General features: G+C 35.1%; 1 protein-coding gene across 3 annotated transcripts in view; it reads left to right on the top strand.

Annotated features, from left to right (window-relative positions):
• Positions 1 to 19,040, top strand: part of CEP170 (centrosomal protein 170) — a 144,725-nt gene that overhangs the window by 73,387 nt on the left and 52,298 nt on the right. For all 3 annotated transcript variants that reach the window (XM_065874726.1, XM_065874741.1, XM_065874733.1), the window contains 4 exons: positions 2,202 to 2,260; positions 2,357 to 2,519; positions 3,619 to 3,753; positions 17,530 to 18,006. In XM_065874726.1, coding sequence (XP_065730798.1) covers positions 2,202 to 2,260; positions 2,357 to 2,519; positions 3,619 to 3,753; positions 17,530 to 18,006 — 834 coding nt within the window. The remainder of the gene's footprint in view (positions 1 to 2,201; positions 2,261 to 2,356; positions 2,520 to 3,618; positions 3,754 to 17,529; positions 18,007 to 19,040) is intronic.

Genomic DNA, 19,040 nt, shown 5'->3' with positions numbered 1-19,040 from the left:
TGTCCCAGTCGTTTCTCAAATGAATGTGCTGATCAGTATTCAGCTGAATACTTGAGCAAGTCCCTGTAACAGTCTCTGGAATTCTATCTCTGTGAAGCTCTCTTCTCTTCAGTAGTCAATCCCATGAACCTTGGTCTCCCTAGACTCTCAACCCTCTGTCTTCCACAGCTCAGAGAGTCTGCCAGGTTCTGCCTGGATTACCCATTCTTGCAGTGTGACTTGGAAGCTCTCTTAAGGTAGTGAGTTGGGGCAGTGATTGCGCTCACTTTGCTTTGTTCCTCTACACTCAAGACATTGGTCTTTTGTTACCTGGTGTTGATTGTCTTGCAGACCATTGTTCTATGTATTTTGTCTGGTTTTCAGTTGTTTCTTATTTAAAGAAATGTGGAAATAATCTATAAAGATTAATGATTTTTAGTAAGCAAGATTTAAGTAAGCATGTAACTTTTTTCTGGAATTTTTTGAGATATAATTGACATACGACTATAGTTAATATTACTGTATTGTATATTTAGTAACTTATTGACATCATAAGTAATTGTACCTTAGATTGTCATTTTTCTGAACTAACCAAGTTAGAAACAGTTACCTGGGTCCGTACCACTAGGAAGATAGTAGCTTTGGAGGGAAAAGCTGAGGTTAGGGCAGTCTCAAAATCTCGTAGTCATACCAGAGTTCTCAGGTAAATTCATGACCTAAACAGAAGGATTTTTGAGGGCTTTGGTGCCCCACACAGGAATTTTTTTGTAAGGTAAAGTGTGTGAACCTATGAGTTACACCCCCTTATAAGTTTTCCTTGATCTTAAAAAAATCTAAATCTAAAGAGAATACCCCAGACTAGCCTTGAGGAGTAGCCTTAAAAGCTCTCCCAGGAGAATCTAGAAGCATCAGAAAACACAACAGGCTAAAATCATTTGTTTCCCATTGAAAAAAATAGAAATGGCTTTCAATATTTTTAAGATGCTGTGTTTAACATTGAAAATGTAAGAATGCTATGAATCTTCTCCAGCTGTTAATAAGTTTCTTGGGGATAAAACAAAGTTACTAGATTTTTACTTTTTATTAGCTATGCTTAGTTATGAACTGTATATTGTCATATATACCAACAAATGTGTATCAGCATATGTACATAACAAAAAAGGAAAATTTTATTGCTTCACAGTTATAGGAAGCAGTGTAAACTGATAGGAAACCCCTGGACCTGGTATTCAATTGACGAGATTGTTATATTGGGTTCTGCCCCAGTTAGTCCTCAAGTTCCTCTTCTATAGAATGGGAAGGCGGGTTAATGGAATTGAACAGGATATTCCCAAAGCGCTTTACAATTCTAAAAAATTCTGAGTTTTTATTATTTTAATGAGTAGAACTATGGGTCAAATACTCGTTAACAAGTTTACTGCTTGTTATGCATGGAAAGTCTGTTTTTCTCCCACGTGGTAATTAAAGCTTTCTACCCTTGAAGTCATGGGTGCTCTGAATTGGTAAAGACTAGAATTTACTATGTGGTTATAAAAGTCCTTTCATTACGGGGTTAAGTAATGGTGAGAAATGTGACCTCTACTGTTTAGTGAAAGATCTTTTTAATATACAGAGGCATTGTTCTTTTTGGTATAATAATGAAAGCATTCATTATATCTAGCTTTTGGTTCTAATCTGTATAGAATCAGTTGTTTGATAATGTAGTATGACCCTGTTGAAATTCATGGGGGGAAGGAGTGGTTGTAGTTGCTGTTAAGATCCTAATTATAGCATTTCTTTTACACTTTCAAGATGAACTTCATTTTATCAATGCTTGTGAAGAAGGAGTAATTGAATTCCTTCAGGATTTACTGTTGGGTAATCACTGATGACGTACTTCTTTTTAGATTTTTGTGATTAGCTATCAATATAATTTGATCCAGCTGCTTTCTCTTTGCGGTCATATTATTGTTAGTGAGAACTGAAAATGTCTTTTGTGCTTCAGTTAATCATCCAGTTATTTGCTTCTTGAAGGCCATGATTACCTAAGTTTAGAATTACTTGCTAGATTTTATTTAGTCTTTAAAAATGAAAAGTTTTATATTTGTGAGCATATTTTAACATTTAATTCTTAAAGGGAATATAGTCATTCTACTGTAACTACCTGTAGAAAATAGGACAATTTCTATATTATCTTTGATTATCAGAATTTTGAAATTATATTCTTCCTTAGCCCTGTTTACATACAAATCTTTTCACTGTAGTACGAGGAGAAATGAGGGTCCCTGAAGAAGCTCTAAAGGTAAAAAGTTTTTACTTATTTCTTTTGTAAATCTACCATTTACTAGGGTTGATTTCACTCATGTATATTTCACTTCCATTTTAAAATGTTCTATAGCACGAGAAGTTTACCATTCAGCTTCAGTTGTCCCAAAAATCTTCAGAATCAGAATTATTGAAATCTGCATGTGCCAAAAGCATAGATTCAAAGGTAGCAGATACCGTGGCAGAAGTGCCGCACAAAGCTACAGAAGCACTGAAATCTGAGGAAAAAGCTATAGGTAAGTTAACCTCTTTCCAAATATCATATATATAGTCAGTTATGAAGAAATTGCATGCTTTGTTCTCAAAAGCTTGGCCATATCCTTATAAAAATAATGATAATAATGACAATTTCAGAGTGGGTTTTAATACAGCCAGTGCTTCATTAGAAAGCATTATAAAACATATAATTATATGGCAGTTGTATGTAGGTGCGTTTAATATGTTTAAATATTTGAAGAAAATACATATATTTTGCCTTACAGTATTTTTATTATTTCATGTTCGCTACTTTTTTTTCTGGATTGTAACTGAAATGAATGAAAAGGAAATGTCCAGTAATGCCTACATTATCATAATTATCGTATTTATAGTATTCCAGGAACTGTAAAAAGTATTTTATATAGATAATCCCATTCATACAAAAGCAATTTTTAAAACCGCTAGACATTACCAGATTCCTCAAACATAAATCTGTTAGTCCAGTTAACAACTAGTTTAAATTTAATTACTGTGCAATGCACTTAGGTTTTAAAAAAAAGTAAAAAACGGTCACTTATACCAAAATTTAGTTTTATCCTTCATATTTAGATTTATGAGCCATTTCTATATACCAAAGAGCTAATTACACTTTGACAAAAAGCTATTGGGCTATAGCAGTTTACATTACTTAGATAATAGCCAGTGCAGAATTTCATTTATTTCATCATGTTCAATATTGAATGAGATTCACAAATACTAAGTTATTCAACTTAGAGTACTTTTCACCTATCTAGACTATACAGTTGACCCTTGAACAACACTGCTTTGAACTATGCAGGTCCACTTATATGCAGATTTTTTTTCAGTAGTAAACACTACAATACTACAGGATCCACCTTAGTTGAATCTACGAATGTGGAACTGCATATATGGGGAGACTGTGGATTTGGGAGGCTGACTATAAGTTATACTCAACTTTTCAACTGCAGGGAGGGTTGAGGCTCCTAACCCTATGTTGTTCAGGGGTCAGCTGTACTTTTTCATTTAATAAATCAACTGGGCAATTCTAGCATTCTGCAAAAGCATTTTTTTTTCTGTTTCATATGCTTTAGACAGATTTTTCCCACCTCTTTCCAGATACTTCTGCTATGCCCCGTGGTACTCCATTATATGGGCAGCCGTCATGGTGGGGGGATGATGAGGTGGATGAACAAAGAGCTTTCAAGTCAAATGGCAAGCCTGAAGAGAAAAATCACGAAACTGGAACATCAGGTAAAAAAATCTCAGACTATGACATTAAGTAGGTATTTTAGGAAGAACTTATCATCGAAGCAAAAATCTGACTACCCTTAAAAGAGATGTCTCCCATTCTTTAATATGTTAGAAATAGTTGATGAATGTTTTAATGACATTGTCATTTTAAATTAAATTTATTTATTATGAATGATTCTCTCATAAAGTATTAATTCTAATATCTTTGTAAATCACTTTTATTTAAAATATTTTTCCTTATTTAACTTATTTATGAGGGTGTTAAAACTTGATATATAGTTAAGTAATATAGTTGGGCATTTTAAGTATTTTAAAATAATTTTTTAAATGTTTTAATTAGACCAAAATAGTAAATACAAACTAGTTTTGTGTGTTTTCATTAGATTCACAAACATATAATCATATTTTTAAATGAAAATTTTTTATTATGTTCAAAATGTTGTATGAAGTTTAAAACTTCTTTAAAATCTCAGCGTGCCCAATTTGTTGGGGTATGGTAGCAACAAGATTAGCTGTTCGGCAGCCAGAATGAAGAAATAATTCTGGATCACATTCTCAGATTAATAGTCAAGGAACATAATCTTTTGTTGCTGGAGAAGTTTAGTAATGAACTAAGTGAAAAGCCAGAAAATCAAGATTTCCAGGAAATAAATGGAGCTATCAGTTGTGTGTCACATAAGGACTTGACAAGGGCATCAACACTGAAGGATGAACAGCCAGTTTCCGTGATAATAGCAGATAAGGATTAGAACTGGAGGAATTAAATACAGGCACCAGGGAGCAGTATGGAAAGCCAACTTTGACTCTGAGTCAAGGATAGATTCCATCAGAAGTTCTGTCAACTTTCTACCTTTGACCATAATTCTGCAAGGTAAATAAGAGATTTTTCTTAGCTGGAGAATAAGAGCACTGGTTCTTAAATATGCTCTAATTTTACCAGGGTACAAGTCTTAGAAAGCTGGCCTTATCAACTTGATCTTAAAGTGCCCAAAACTGAAAGTTGTGAACTTTGCAAATAAATTCCCATCTCAGTTTCCTTGTTTCTGTGGCCAACACGTTTCTTCATGTTCAAGCTCAGAAACTTAGTATTATTTAGCATACCCTCAAATGCAAATAATAGAAATGCCACCTGAGACTAAACAGGAAGGAAATCTACTGGCTTGAATAAATAACTGAACCTCTTCAGGATTGGTTAATGCAGCATCTCAGTGGTGTCATCAGCTAGCTATTTTCTCTCAGACTCTCTGCCCTTCTATTCACAGTGGCTGCATACTGAGGGAGTTTCCCCTCGTACTCATATGCTGCTTGCCAGTAGCAGTTGGAGTGCATGCTACTTTGATCACATCCAGTGGGAAATAGCAAAGATCGCTTCTAGAAGAACCCCTGGAAACCTTCCCTAAAGTTTTCAACACATTTGTCATCTCATTGGCCTCTCGTGGGTTCAGGAGTAGGTCCCCTGCTTATTTCTGAACCAATCCCTGGCAAGGGTTATGAGATTATCCTTAAGCCAATCATACCCATCCTGAAGCTGAATATGGGGTTAGTTTTCCCCTAAGGCACATGAGCTGTATCAGGGAAGAGTTAGAGATACCTGGGAATGTTGGAGTTCTTTTAGGAGGGAGGAATGGGAAATGGATTTTGGAAGGCAGTCAAGAATGTCTACTTTATATGAAATCTTTGTGTCTTCCCTTCCTTTCACCTCATCTATTATATTGCCTACTTCTGTTGCCCTTTTTTTCCATTGAATCATAATTGAACTATTTCCAGTTTCAACCCTTCTGCAGTTCATTTTGTATAATAAATCTAAGCTGCCGTTTTTTTCCTTTCTTTAAGAAACTACAGTAGCTTCCTTTTGCTTGCCAAATAGATATTATGTCAAAGCTCTCTCTAATTTTGTCCCACTTTCTTAGCCTTGTATCCCACTACCAATTGTTCAGTGCTCTCTCCCAGTGCATTTCCACATAAATTAGACTAATTCTTGCCTGCTCTTCTCCCACAGACATGTATACACATAAATCAGGTAATGTAAAATTCTAAAGGGTATGTCTGTTTATATGTATTGCTAATATGTAACACTTTCCTTCAGTATTTTGTGTGTATGCCTTCTCATCTAAACTATAAGTTCCTTCAGGGATCACATATTATATTATCATTGTGTACTAGAGCCACCTAGGAGAAAGAGAGAGAGGGAGAGAGAGAAGGGGAGGGGGAGAGAGAGAGGAAGGAAGGGAGAGAGGGGAGAGTGAGAAAAAAAAATGTACTAATAAATTGGTGGTTAACTTAGAAGAAAACACAGCAGAATTTAACTGTTGCCAAATTCTGAAAATAATTGTGATACTGAGTTTATCTAGCCATTAAAGATCCTTCCACCCTCACACACAAAACAACTTTTGAAATCTGAAATACATATCTTCTAGAATACAATCAATGTAATTACAATAAATGTAAATACAGTAAATGTAAATTTTGTCCTGGAGACAGAACCATGACTTATTAACAACAGCTAACACTTCAGTGGTGCTTGCTTTATCAAGACACTCTTCTTAGTGCCCTGCATATGTTTAATCATTTAATTCTCTCACAGCAATACCTAAAAGTAGTTACTGTTATCATCCCCATTTTATAAATAAGGAAACGGCGGCAAGGTGATGTGAATTTATTCACAAGGTCACCCTGCTAGCAAATAGTGTAGCTGGGATTTGAACCCAGGTACCTGACTCTCGAGTCCATGCTCTTAACCACAAACAGTTAACATTTCAGCAGTCATTACACACACACACACACACACACACAGTCACTCCAAAAGAATATACTTCATAGGGTATAAAGATTAAAACAAGCACTCCAAAAACAAATTGACATAAAAAATTGATCTCTCATACCTAAGTGTAATGAAATGAATTTCAAACTGTGAAGCATCCAGTAGTAATTTCATCCATGTGAATGAAACTAAATTCTTAAATGATTACCAGCTTGTGTCACGTGTCTCATTGAGTATCTTTTCTGCCAGATGACAAAAGCTGTCTCATAATCTTGGGATTATTTTTGAGTTAGAAGGAATTAAGTGAGGTACGTCTTTTGTTAAGTAGCTTGAAGCATTCTGTCAGATTCAGCTGATTAAAAGCCTTAATGAGAGTCTCATTTGCTTTCTTATATTAGTATGAGGATGTTATTGTTTCAGATTTATCATTTGTAGTTTTTTAAAATATAGGGTGAGAGAAACAGTTTACTAATCTGAAATAATTTCTGATGCCAGAAGATATTGTAGAATCAAATTTGAAAATGTATATTGAATGCTATTTCACTTGGTCATTTTGAAATTAAGGTTTTTTTAGTGTTTCAGATTATGAAATATAAATGATTAGTTTATTTGTGCTCTAAGCATGCTTTTTTGGTAAAAGCAAAAAGTGATTTGCTTCTTGGTTACCAATTCTTAGAATGTAAAATCTTAGTATTTATTTTGAAAGGTGAACATTCCAAAAAGGATAATAGAGAATCTACTACCTAGTAACTTTCTGTGTCCCTTTCTGTGGGTCCATGTGTATCCAGAATCTCCTACCAATTTACCTTAAAGCCCAAAGAACCCTAGAAGCAAATATTAGAGCAATCAAGTTCTCCTGAAATTGTGTGAATATTTGAGTCCTATTAAAGGAGAATTTATCCTCATTTTAGTTCAGGTATGCTCTTCTACCTTGTAACTTGGTTTAAACGGTTTAAACATTTTTTAGGTTACAACTAAAAGCCTTTAAGTGTTGCATACAGTTTGAAAAGGTGTGTACAACTGTGAAGAGTAGATTTTTGGCTCTTTTGCACTGATTTTTAATCTAATTAAACTAAATTTGAAAACTTTTGAGTTGTAGTTCCTTTTTGGTAAAAGGAGTTTCCCAGTCTTTGTAATTTGAAGTACTTGAATATACTAGGATGGATATCTTAAGCAGAATTTGCCTTCATAATTATAGTCTTTATCATCTCGAAACAGCTTAATATTTCATTTAATTTAGTACAGAAGAATGAAGGGAACATGCTTTCTGAATTATGTATGTTATAAGGTTCCCTGGAAGGTCACACAATCATAAAATACGTTAAGAATTTAAGGATATTGCTCTTCTGATTTAGATAAACATAATTAATTCTAGCATAATCAGTTATTAAATGCTTTTAAATGTCTAGCAGTTGAGATTAATAATAAACTATTGGTATAAATAAAATATTAATATTTTAGTATATAATTTAGTTTACTTTAGTATAAACAAAATAGGTTTTGAATAGAAATACATGTTAAATTCATAAATTTCAGAATATGTTTCGTCAGTGTACTGAGAGAGGAAAGCTGTTTTACTTTTCTATATTAATTTAGAAGACCCCTAATAATTTTTCTAGTGGGCGTACAATTCCCATACATACTAGGCCCACACTTGATCTGGTTTTATCATCTTCAGAGAAATGAATTCCTCTACATAATGAATTTTCCAGATGACTGAACTTTACTTTTACAACTGAAATTTGTTTTTAAGTTTAACCATTTCCTATATTTCTATTAAATGAATTACCCATGTCATTGCCTTCTTAAGCACAGAAGGCTGAATATAATTTAAATGTTTGCCTTATGACTCAGAAGCATCATTATGAACATCAGTGATTGAACTATGATGCATTACAGTGATGCCTTTGGGAGACTTGAAGTATGTAAGACTGTTTGCTCCATATACTGAATGAATGGTTCTGAACTACTGTGTTTTTGAGCCATGTGCTCTTGATTGTTTTTTGTCTTATCTTGACCACTTGACTCTTCTTAGTGCAATATGTCTGACCTTAATCCTTGCTTTTACATCCCCTCCAGATTTGCCACATATAATCTGAGTAAACAGTCAAAAAAGGTTCTCAATGAAGGCCTTTCCTGGTAGTAAAGATCACAAATATGATGATATAGGTGTTGTCATATCTGTCTTGGGTTTTTTATTTTAGAGTTAGATTTTTGGTTTTAGTTTCTTGTTTCCCTAGTTAGCTATGTTGAAGAGTTGGGGAAGGAAAAGTAAGAGAAACATTTATTTTTGTGCCTACTTTGTGCCAGACTTTTTCTGGATAACTTATCTCACTGAATCTTTACAACAATCTTACGGGTAGATATTATTTTCTCATTTAACAATGAGGAAAATGAGAATTAAGGACTGATAGAGACAGGACTTACCTGATTTCAAATCTTCTCCCTACCTTCCACTAATCATATCATATATGCTGCCTTACCACTCTGTTGTGCTGCTTGACATTGTTAGATAAGCGATTTCTGGTTAAATTAGGTGTTAACTTGTATAAGTCTCAGGGTTTCTAGTCCTTGGAGTAAAGGCAGTTTTGAAGTAGGACTGACTTAGGAAATAATAATCTTAAACATAGTTATGTGCTGTTGTTGATCTCTGCTTTTTAATGTGTTATAATGTGAAAGCATATTAAAAGCATGTCAGTATTAACTGAAGTTTTTTTCACAAGGGAGGAAAATTGGGAACATACTCATTTGAATCGTGAATAACAAGTAAATGATAAATGCTATACCCCTGGGCCAGCTTTTTGTAGTTATTGCTTCATAGTTCAGCTGCATCATTTTATTTGGGTATTCAGGTAGTGGTAGTAGGAAACTACTAACCCTGGTCCTCAGGGTTACTCTGTTACCTGTAAGGATGTGGAGAGCAAAATGAATGAATGAATGAATGAATGACGATAGATAGATAGGATAGGTTTGCTTATTTATTTATTTAACATCTTTATTGGAGTATAATTGCCTTACATTGTGTTAGTTTCTGCTGTATGATGAAGTGAATCAGCTATATGTATACTTATATCCCCATATCCCCTCCCTCTTATGTGTCCCTCCATCCCCTCTAGGTGGTCACAAAGCACCGAGCTGATCTCCCTGTGCTATGTGGCTGCATCCCACTAGCTATCTGTTTTACATTTGGTAGTGTATATGTGTCCATGCCACTCTCTCACTTCGTCATAGCTTATCGTTCTTTCTCCCCATGTCCTCATGTCCATTCTCTATGTCTACATCTTTATTCCTGTTCTGCCCCTAGGTTCTTCAGAACTTCTTTTTTTTTTAATTCCATATATACATGTTAGCATATGGTATTTGTTTTTCTCTTTCTGACTTACTTCACTCTGTATGACAGATTTCTAGGTCCATCCACCTCACTACAAATAACTCAATTTCGTTTCTTTTTATGGCTGAGTAATATTCCATTCTGTAAATGTGCCACATCTTCTTTATCCATTCATCTGTAGATGGACACTTAGTTTGCTCCCATGTCCTGGCTATTGTAAATAGTGCTGTAGTGACCATTGTGGTACATGACTTTTTTTGAATTATGCTTTTCTCATGGTATATGCCCAGTAGTGGGATTGCTGGAACACATGGTACTTCTATTTTTAGTATTTTAAGGAACCTCCATACTGTTCTCCATAGTGGCTGTATCAATTTACATTCCCACCAACAGTGTAAGAGGGTTCCCTTTCCTCCACATCCTTTCCAGCATTTATTGTTTGTAGATTTTTTGATGATGCCCATTTGGAATGGTGTGAGGTGATACCGCATTGTGGTTTTGATTTGCATTTCTCTAATGATTACTGATGCTGAGCATCCTTTCATGTGTTTGTTGGCAATCTGTATATCTTCTTTGGAGAAATGCCTATTTAGGTCTTCTGCCCTTTTTTGGATTGGGTTCTTTGTTTTTTTGATATTGAGCTGTGTGAGCTGCTTGTATATTTTGGAGATAACGCTTTGTCAGTTGCTTCATTTGCAAATATTTTCTCCCATTCTAAGGGTTGTCTTTACATCTTGTTTACGGTTACCTTTGCAGTGCAAAAGCTTTTAAGTTTCGTTAGGTCCCATTTGTGTGTTTTTGTTTTTATTTCCATTTCTCTAGGAGGTGGGTCAAAAAGGATCTTGCTGTGATTTATGTCATAGTGTGTTCTATGTTTTCCTCTAAGAGTTTGATAGTGTCTGGCCTTACATTTAGGTCTTTAATGCATTTTGAGTTTATTTTTGTGTATGTGTTAGGGAGTGTTCTAATTTCATTCTTTCACAGGTAGCTATCTAGTTTTCCCAGCACCACGTATTGAAGAGGCTGTCTTTTCTCCATTGTATATTCTTGCCTCCTTTATGAAAGATAAGGTGACCATATGTGTGTGCTTTATCTCTGGGCTTTCTATCCTGTTCTATTGATCTATATTTCTGTTTTTGTGCCAGTACCATACTGTCTTGATGACTGTAGCTTTGTAGTATAGTCTGAATTAAGGGAGCCTGATTCCTCCAGCTCTGTTTTTCTTTCTCAAGATTGCTTTGGCTCTTCGGGGTCTTTTGTGTTTCCACACAAATTGTGAAATTTTTTATTCTAATTCTGTGAAAAATGCCATTGCTAGTTTGATAGGGATGGCATTGAATCTGTAGATTACTTTGGGTAGTAGAGTCATTTTCACAATTTTGATTTCTCCAGTCCAAGAACATGGTATATCTCTCCATCTGTTTGTGTCATCTTTAATTTCTTTCATCAGTGTCTTATAGTTTTCTGCATACAGGTCTTTTGTTTCCTTAGGTAGGTTTATTCCTAGCTATTTTATTCTTTTTGTTGCATTGGGAGTGTTTCCTTAATTTCTCTTTCAGATTTTTCATCATTAGTGTATAGGAATGCAAGTGATTTCTGTGCCTTAATGTTGTATCCTGCTACTTTACCAAATTCATTGATTAGCTCTAGTAGTTTTCTAGTAGCATCTTTACGATTCTCAGTGTATAGTGTCATCTCATCTGCAAACTGACAGTTTTACTTCCTCTTTTCTGATTTGGATTCCTTTTATTTCTTTTTCTTCTCTAATTGCTGTAGCTAAAATTTCCATAACTATGTTGAATAATAGTGGTGAGAGTGGGCAACCTTGTCTTGTTCCTGATCTTAGAGGAAATGGTTTCAGTTTTTCACCACTGAGAACAATGTTGGCTGTGGGTTTGTCATATATGGACTTTATTATGTTGAGGTAAGTTCCCTCTATGCCCACTTTCTTCAGAGTTTTTATCATAAATATGTGTTGAATTTTGTCGAAAGCTTTTTCCTGCATCTGCTGAGATGATCATATGGTTTTTCTGCTTTAGTTTGTTAATATGGTTTATCACATGATTGATTTGCTTATATTGAAGAATCCTTGCATTTCTGGAATAAACCCCACTTGACCATGGTGTACGATCCTTTTAATGTGCTGTTGGATTCTGTTTGCTAGTATTTTGTTGAGGATTTTTGCATCTATGTTCATCAGTGATATTGGCTTGTCATTTTCTTTTTTTGTGACATCTTTGTCTGGTTTTGGTATCTGGGTGACAGTGCCCTCGTAGAATGAGTTTGGGAGTGTTCCTCCCTCTAGTATATCTTGGAAGAGTTTGAGTAGGACAGGGGTTAGCTCTTCTGTAAATGTTTGATAGAATTCACCTGTGAAGCCATCTGGTCCTGGGCTTTTGTTTGTTGGATGATTTTTAATCACAGTTTCAATTTCAGTGTTTGTGATTGGTCTGCTTATATTTTCTATATCTTCCTGGTTCAGTCTCGGCAGGTGGTGCATTTCTAAGAATTTGTCCATTTCTTCCAGGTTGTCCATTTTATTGGCATAGTGTTGCTTGTAGTAATCGCTCATGATCCTTTGTATTTCTGGAGTGTCATTTGTTACTTCTCCTTTTTCATTTCCAATTCTGCTGATTTGAGTCTTCTCCCTTTTTTTCTCGATGTGTCTGTCTAATGGTTTTTCAATTTTGTTTATCTTCTCAAAGAACCAGCTTTTAGTTTTACTGATCTTTGCTATCATTTCCTTCATTTCTTTTTCATTTATTTCTGATCTGATATTTATGATTTCTTTCCTTCTACTAACTTTGGGGTTTTTTTGTTCTTCTTTCTCTGATTGCTTTAGTTGTAAGTTTAGGTTGTTTATTTGAGATGTTTCTTGTTTCGTGAGGTAGGATTGTATCGCTATAAACTTCCTTCTTAGAACTGCCTTTGCTGCATCCCATAGGTTTTCGATCATCATGTTTTCATTATCATTTGTTTTTAGGTATTTTGTGATTTCCTCTCTGATTTGTTCAGTGATCTCTTGGTTGTTTAATAGCATATTGTTTAGCCTCCATGTGTTAGTAGTTTTACAGTTTTATTCCTGTAATTGATATCTAGTCTCATAGCACTGTGGTCAGAAAAGATACTTGATATTATTTCCATTTTCTTAAAGTTACCAAGGCTTGATTTGTGACCCAAGATTATGATCTATCATGGAGAATGTTCCATGAGCACTTGAGAAGAAAGTGTATTCTGTTGCTTTTGGATGGAATGTCCTATAAATATCAATTAAATCCATCTTGTTTAATGTATCATTTAAAGCTTGTATTTTCTTATTTGTTTTCATTTTGGTTGATCTGTCCATTGGTGAAAGTGGGGTGTTACAGTTCCCTACTAAGATTGTGTTACTGTCGATTTCCCCTTTTATGGCTGTTAGCAATTGCCTGTGTATTGAGGTGCTCCTATGTTGGGTGCATAAATGTTTACAATTGTTATATCTTCCTCTTGGATTGATCCCTTGATCATTATGTAGTGTCTTCTTTGTCTCTTGTAATAGTCTTTATTTTAAAGTCTATTTTGTCTGATATGAGAATTGCTACTGCAGCTTTCTTTTGATTGCCATTTGCATGGAATATCTTTTTCCATCCCCTCTTTCAGTCTGTACGTTTTCCTAGGTCTGAAGTGGGTCTCTTTAGACAGCATATATATGGGTCTTGTTTTTGTATCCATTCATCCAGTTTGTGTCTTTTGGTTGGAGAATTTAATCTATTTATATTTAAGTTAATTGTTGATATGTATGTTCCTATTCCCATTTTCTTAATTGTTTTTGCTTTGTTATTGTAGGTCTTTTCCTTCTCTTGTGTTTCCTGCCTAGAGAAATTCCTTTAACATTTGTTGTAAAGCTGGTTTGGTGGTGCTGAATTCTCTTAGCTTTTGCTTGTCTGTAAAGGTTTTAATTTCTCTGTTGAATCTGAATGAAATCCTTGCTAGGTAGAGTAATCTTGGTTGTAGGTTTTTCCCCTTCATCACTTTAAGTATGTCCTGCTTCTCCCTTCTGGCTTGCAGAGTTTCTGCTGAAACATCGGCTGTTAACCTTATGGGGATTCTCTTGTATATTATTTGTTGTTTTTCCCTTGCTGCTTTCAGTATTTTTTCTATGTATGTAATCTTTGATAGTTTGATTAATATGTGTCTTGGCATGTTTCTCCTTGGATTTCTCCTGTATGGGAGTCTCTGTGCTTCCTGGACTTGATTAACTATTTCCATTCCCATATTAGGGAAGTTTCCAACTATAATCTCTTCTCAGTTCCTTTCTTTTTCTCTTCTTCTTCTGGGACCCCTATAATTCGAATGTTGGTGTGTTTAATGTTGTCCCAGAGGTCTCTGAGACTGTCCTCAGTTCTTTTCATTCTTTTTTCTTTATTCTGCTCTGCGGTAGTTATATCCACTAATTTATCTTCCAGCTCATTTACCTGTTCTTCTGCCTCAGTTTCTGCTATTGATTCCTTATACAGAATTTTTAATTTCATTTATTGTGTTGTTCATCATTGTTTGTTTGCTCCTTAGGTCTTCTAGGTCCTTATTAAACGTTTCCTGTATTTTCTCCATTTGATTTCCAAGATTTTGGATCATCTTTACTATCATTACTCTGAATCCTTTTTCAGGTAGACTGCCTATTTCCTCTTCACTTGTTAGGTCTGGTGGGTTTTTTCCTTGCTCCTTCATCTGCTGCGTATTTCTCTGTCTTCTCATTTTGTTTAACTTACTGTGTTTGGTGTCTCCTTTTCTCAGGCTGTAGGTTCATAGTTCCCATTGTTTTTGGTGTCTGCCCCCAGTGGGTATGGTTGGTTCAGTGGGTTGTGTAGGCTTCCTGGTGCAGGGAAATGGTGCCTGTGTTCTGGTGAGTGAGGCTGAATCTTGTCTTTCTGGTGGGCAGGACTGCGTCCAGTGGTGTGTTTTGGGGTGCCTGTGACCTTATTATGATTTTAGGCAGCCTCTCTGCTAATGGATGGGGATGTGTTCCTGTCTTGCTAGTTGTTTGGCATAGGGTATCCAGCACTGGAGCTTGCTGGTCATCGAATGGAGCTGAGTCTTAGCATTGAGATGGAAATCTCTGGGAGAGCTCTCACCGATTGATATTATGTGGGGCCAGGATGTCTCTGGTGGTCTGATGTCCTGAACTCAGCTCTCCCACCTCAGAGGCTCAGGTCTAACACCCGGCTGAGCGCCAAGACCCTGTCAGCCACACAGCCATCCAGGAAGGATAGAACGGAAGCTGAGAAGTCAGCAGAAGGCAGGTCTAACAGGTTTGATTCTGAATAGAATACAGCTGAAAAGTGCATATTAGGAGATTAATTGTAAAGTAGATTCTCCTAAAGGTACTGAAAATTGCAAGAAATCACTTAACCAAAGTTGAACAAGCATCAGAGCCAGTAGGATATGTTTGTAAACCAGTTGTGCTGTATGAAATTGATCAAGTACAGTACATAGTAAATAAATCAATGTTGAAAAAGTAAAAACATTAATGAGTTTATTAATATATGTAAAGTAGTTAATGCATATTACTCTCATGGAAATTTTAAGTGACAGGCCTTCAGAGTAAACACTCAAGTGGATACTTTAAGGAAAAGATAAATGAACTCTGTAATAAAGAAATTTTTCAAACGTGACTTAGGTTATTAAGAATCCTGTATATGCTCTTCCTCCAGAAAGTGTGTAGAATTATTGCTTTCATAGTGCAGAGTGTTTTTGATACACTTTTTTCATTTTCAGTAGTGAGAAAAAGTAGAATTTGCAAAGGATAATTTTTATGTTGAACATTGTTTTTGTTATATATTCTATTTACTGTCTGTGTAATTTGCTTTCACTTTTTTTTTTTTTTTTGGAAGTGGAACTTGATGTCTTCTAATACCCTATGCCACACATTTGACTACAGAGATGTTGCTGTCCTATTCTTCTAGAACGTAAAAGCAAACAGCTTTATGACTGTTTCATATTCACCCTATTGCTAAGAAACTGATTATAGCACCTGAAGAATCCCATCCGTATTTGATATTTGAAAAAATGTGTCAAGACCAATACTTCACTTAATTAGAAAATGATTAGAAACAACCTCGTCCCCCCCCGTATTGCCTTTCCTTCCTAATAAGTTATCTGCAAATGGTGTTTCTGTCAATCTCTTTTTAAAAGGAATGCTTTTTTGAGCTTTAGGGAAATATTTTTCATTTGAATTCACTCTTTACCATCTTTTTTTTTTTTTTTACATCTTTATTGGAGTGTAATTGCTTTACAGTGGTGTGTTAGTTTCTGTTTATAACAAAGTGAGTCAGTTATACATATACATATGTTCCCATATCTCTTCCCTCCCGTGTCTCCCTCCCTCCCACCCTCCCTATCCCACCCCTCTAGGTGGTCGCAAAGCACCGAGCTGGTCTCTCTGTGCCACGCGGCTGCTTCCCACTAGCTATCTACCCCACGCCTGGTAGTGTATATATGTCCATGCCTCTCCCTCGCTCTGTCACAGCTCACCCTTCCCCCTCCCCATATCCTCAAGTCCATTCTCTAGTAGGTCTGTGTCTTTATTCCTGTCTTACCCCTAGGTTCTTCATGACATTTTTTTTTCTTAAATTCCATATATATGTGTTACCATCTTGATAATAGTTCTTTTGTTTCCTGAAAAACAGGGCAGTTTAATCTTTAAATTCTTTTTGCATTTGCAGTATCTGATAACAGATTTAAAGCATTTCAGTTATCATTTTCATTTATGTGCCTTCACATATTTTATATATAAATGCATTTGTTTTTATACCTGCATATTTGTCCCTGAGGCAACAGAGGAATAGTGTTCCAGAGTTGCTTACTTATGCCAGCTCTTGTTGATCTGAGATTTATAATTCAGCTTTCCTCTACGGATTTTGACACTTGGATGTATTCTGCTGTATAGAAATGTACCTGAATTTCCTTTTGGAATTAATTGGCTGGCAACTGAATTGTCTATTTTTAACTTACTTGTTTTCATACTGCTGCTTGGATTGCAATGCCACAAGCAAACCACATGTTTTATCTTTACTAATTCTTTCATTCTTTATAAAATGTATCTATTTTCTTATAAGGATCACACATTGGTAATATTATTTTTGTCCTTCTAAAAGTAATGTCTCTGAATGAGATGGTGAAGAATGGTAAGTGGAATCATTATGTCCAGAACATTGCTTACATATTGACGTCATGTTTCTTTCTTCATTTGAGCACCTTTTCTCCTTTGGAAATTTACTTGTTTTCATAGATATTTCAGATATTTCATCCTCCTTATACTTGATAAGGAAGTTTATATTTTTTTCTATCTCTCTGTATATGTACATTGAACATGCATATCCATCTCCATTTGATTTCAGTTCTTTTGTACTTTGATGATTTCTGGATCCAAGTTGGAAAAAATATGGACCTAGCCATGCAAGGTTCATCTCTTAATTGCCTTGCTATCCTTTGCCACTGTGCTGCTTATCTTGCATCTCCTATTGGTAACTGAATGCTACATTTATAATCAGAATTATTTCTCTTCTGTGACATTTGCCATTCTTTTTCATCCAGACTATGATCTGCCTTCTGATTTCCATGGAATAATACAAGTGGCCATTACTATACTCCTTCAAGTGCTAGGAGCTTCCAAATATTTTGAATTTTCTCTTATTTTTCTTATTAGGGTGCAGCATAGATGCCAAGCAAGTTGAGGAACAATCTGCAGCTGCAAATGAAGAAGTACTTTTTCCTTTCTGTAGGGAACCAAGTTACTTTGAAATCCCTACAAAAGAATTTCAGCAACCATCACAAATAACAGAGAGCACTATTCATGAAATCCCAACAAAAGACACACCAAGTTCTCATACAACAGGTGCAGGGCATGCTTCATTTACCATTGAATTTGATGACAGTACCCCAGGGAAAGTAACTATTAGAGATCATGTGACAAAATTTACTTCTGATCAGCGCCACAAATCAAAGAAGTCTTCTCCTGGAACTCAAGACCTGCCAGGGATTCAAACTGGAATGATGGCACCAGAAAACAAAGTAGCTGACTGGCTAGCACAGAACAACCCTCCTCAGATGGTATGGGAAAGATCAGAAGAGGATTCCAAAAGTATTAAAAGTGATGTTCCAGTTTACTTAAAAAGGTTGAAAGGTAAAGTGAATTGATCATTTTAGAACTTGCTATTTTGTGGTAAAGTTCAGTCTTCACAGTTACCAACCTACTATTAGATAAACAATTATATGGTATAAAGCTTCTGCATTTTTGAAGGTTTATATTTGATTTTAAAGCTCAAAAGCCAGCCAAACTGCCCACATCCAACTTACTCATTCAAAACAGTCTGCCTTCATTTTCTTGCCAAAACCAGATTGGTTTTGTAAATTTGTATGTATGCCATTAAATATGTTTCTTTTTCTTATGGAAATAAAAGATTCATTCATTTCACCAGTGGAATTCCCTAGAAGGCAGTTCTCATCATTTTCTTGACTTCAGGAAAAGATATATTCAATTCTGTTCTCTATTATGTGCTTCCTGTAAAATAGCAGTATGTAGATTTTGAAAGTTTTAAGCCATTGGCTAATGGGCTGACAGTTCTACTTTGGTAATATAGTCACATTGTTGGTAGAGTGTTTCAAACTCTTCTCAGGTTACTCATGTCATGAAACAAAAATTTTTTTGTTTAGAGATATTGGGAATTAATTGAGTTAAGAATTTTTTCACTAGTAAGACTTTTATAAAAATTGTAGTTGAACGTTTATTTGTGAAATAATTATTATATGTGTTTTATTAGTACAATACTTGACGAAAGTTAGTAAATTCTTTCTTTACACCTGTACATCGAAGTATCAACTGATCATTTTTTCCATTGATTTTGCTAATTAAATTAATTTAGAATTTTCTGAATACAGTTTTATGTTACTCTATCTTAATTTTATTCAACAAGCTGTCTGTAAGGGAAAAGATTGCATGTTGATCTGACCATTCTGTTACTATACAAAAAGTTAAAGAGCTTTAAAAGAACACTCGTTGAGGTCAGAGATTATGTATTTACTTACCTTATATCTCTTTCCTGGGGCTTGAGTATGTGATAGGTACTCAGTAATTGGAATAAACAATGAATGGCTTCACTATCATTGACAAGACTGACCCTGGTTTAACCTGTACTTTATGGCTTGGGATTCTGTTCA

This window comes from Phocoena phocoena, chromosome 1, assembly GCF_963924675.1.
Source record: "Phocoena phocoena chromosome 1, mPhoPho1.1, whole genome shotgun sequence".
Classification (NCBI taxonomy): domain Eukaryota; kingdom Metazoa; phylum Chordata; class Mammalia; order Artiodactyla; family Phocoenidae; genus Phocoena; species Phocoena phocoena.
Note: the sequence above shows the minus strand (reverse complement) of the source record. Positions and strands in the feature narration are given on the sequence as shown.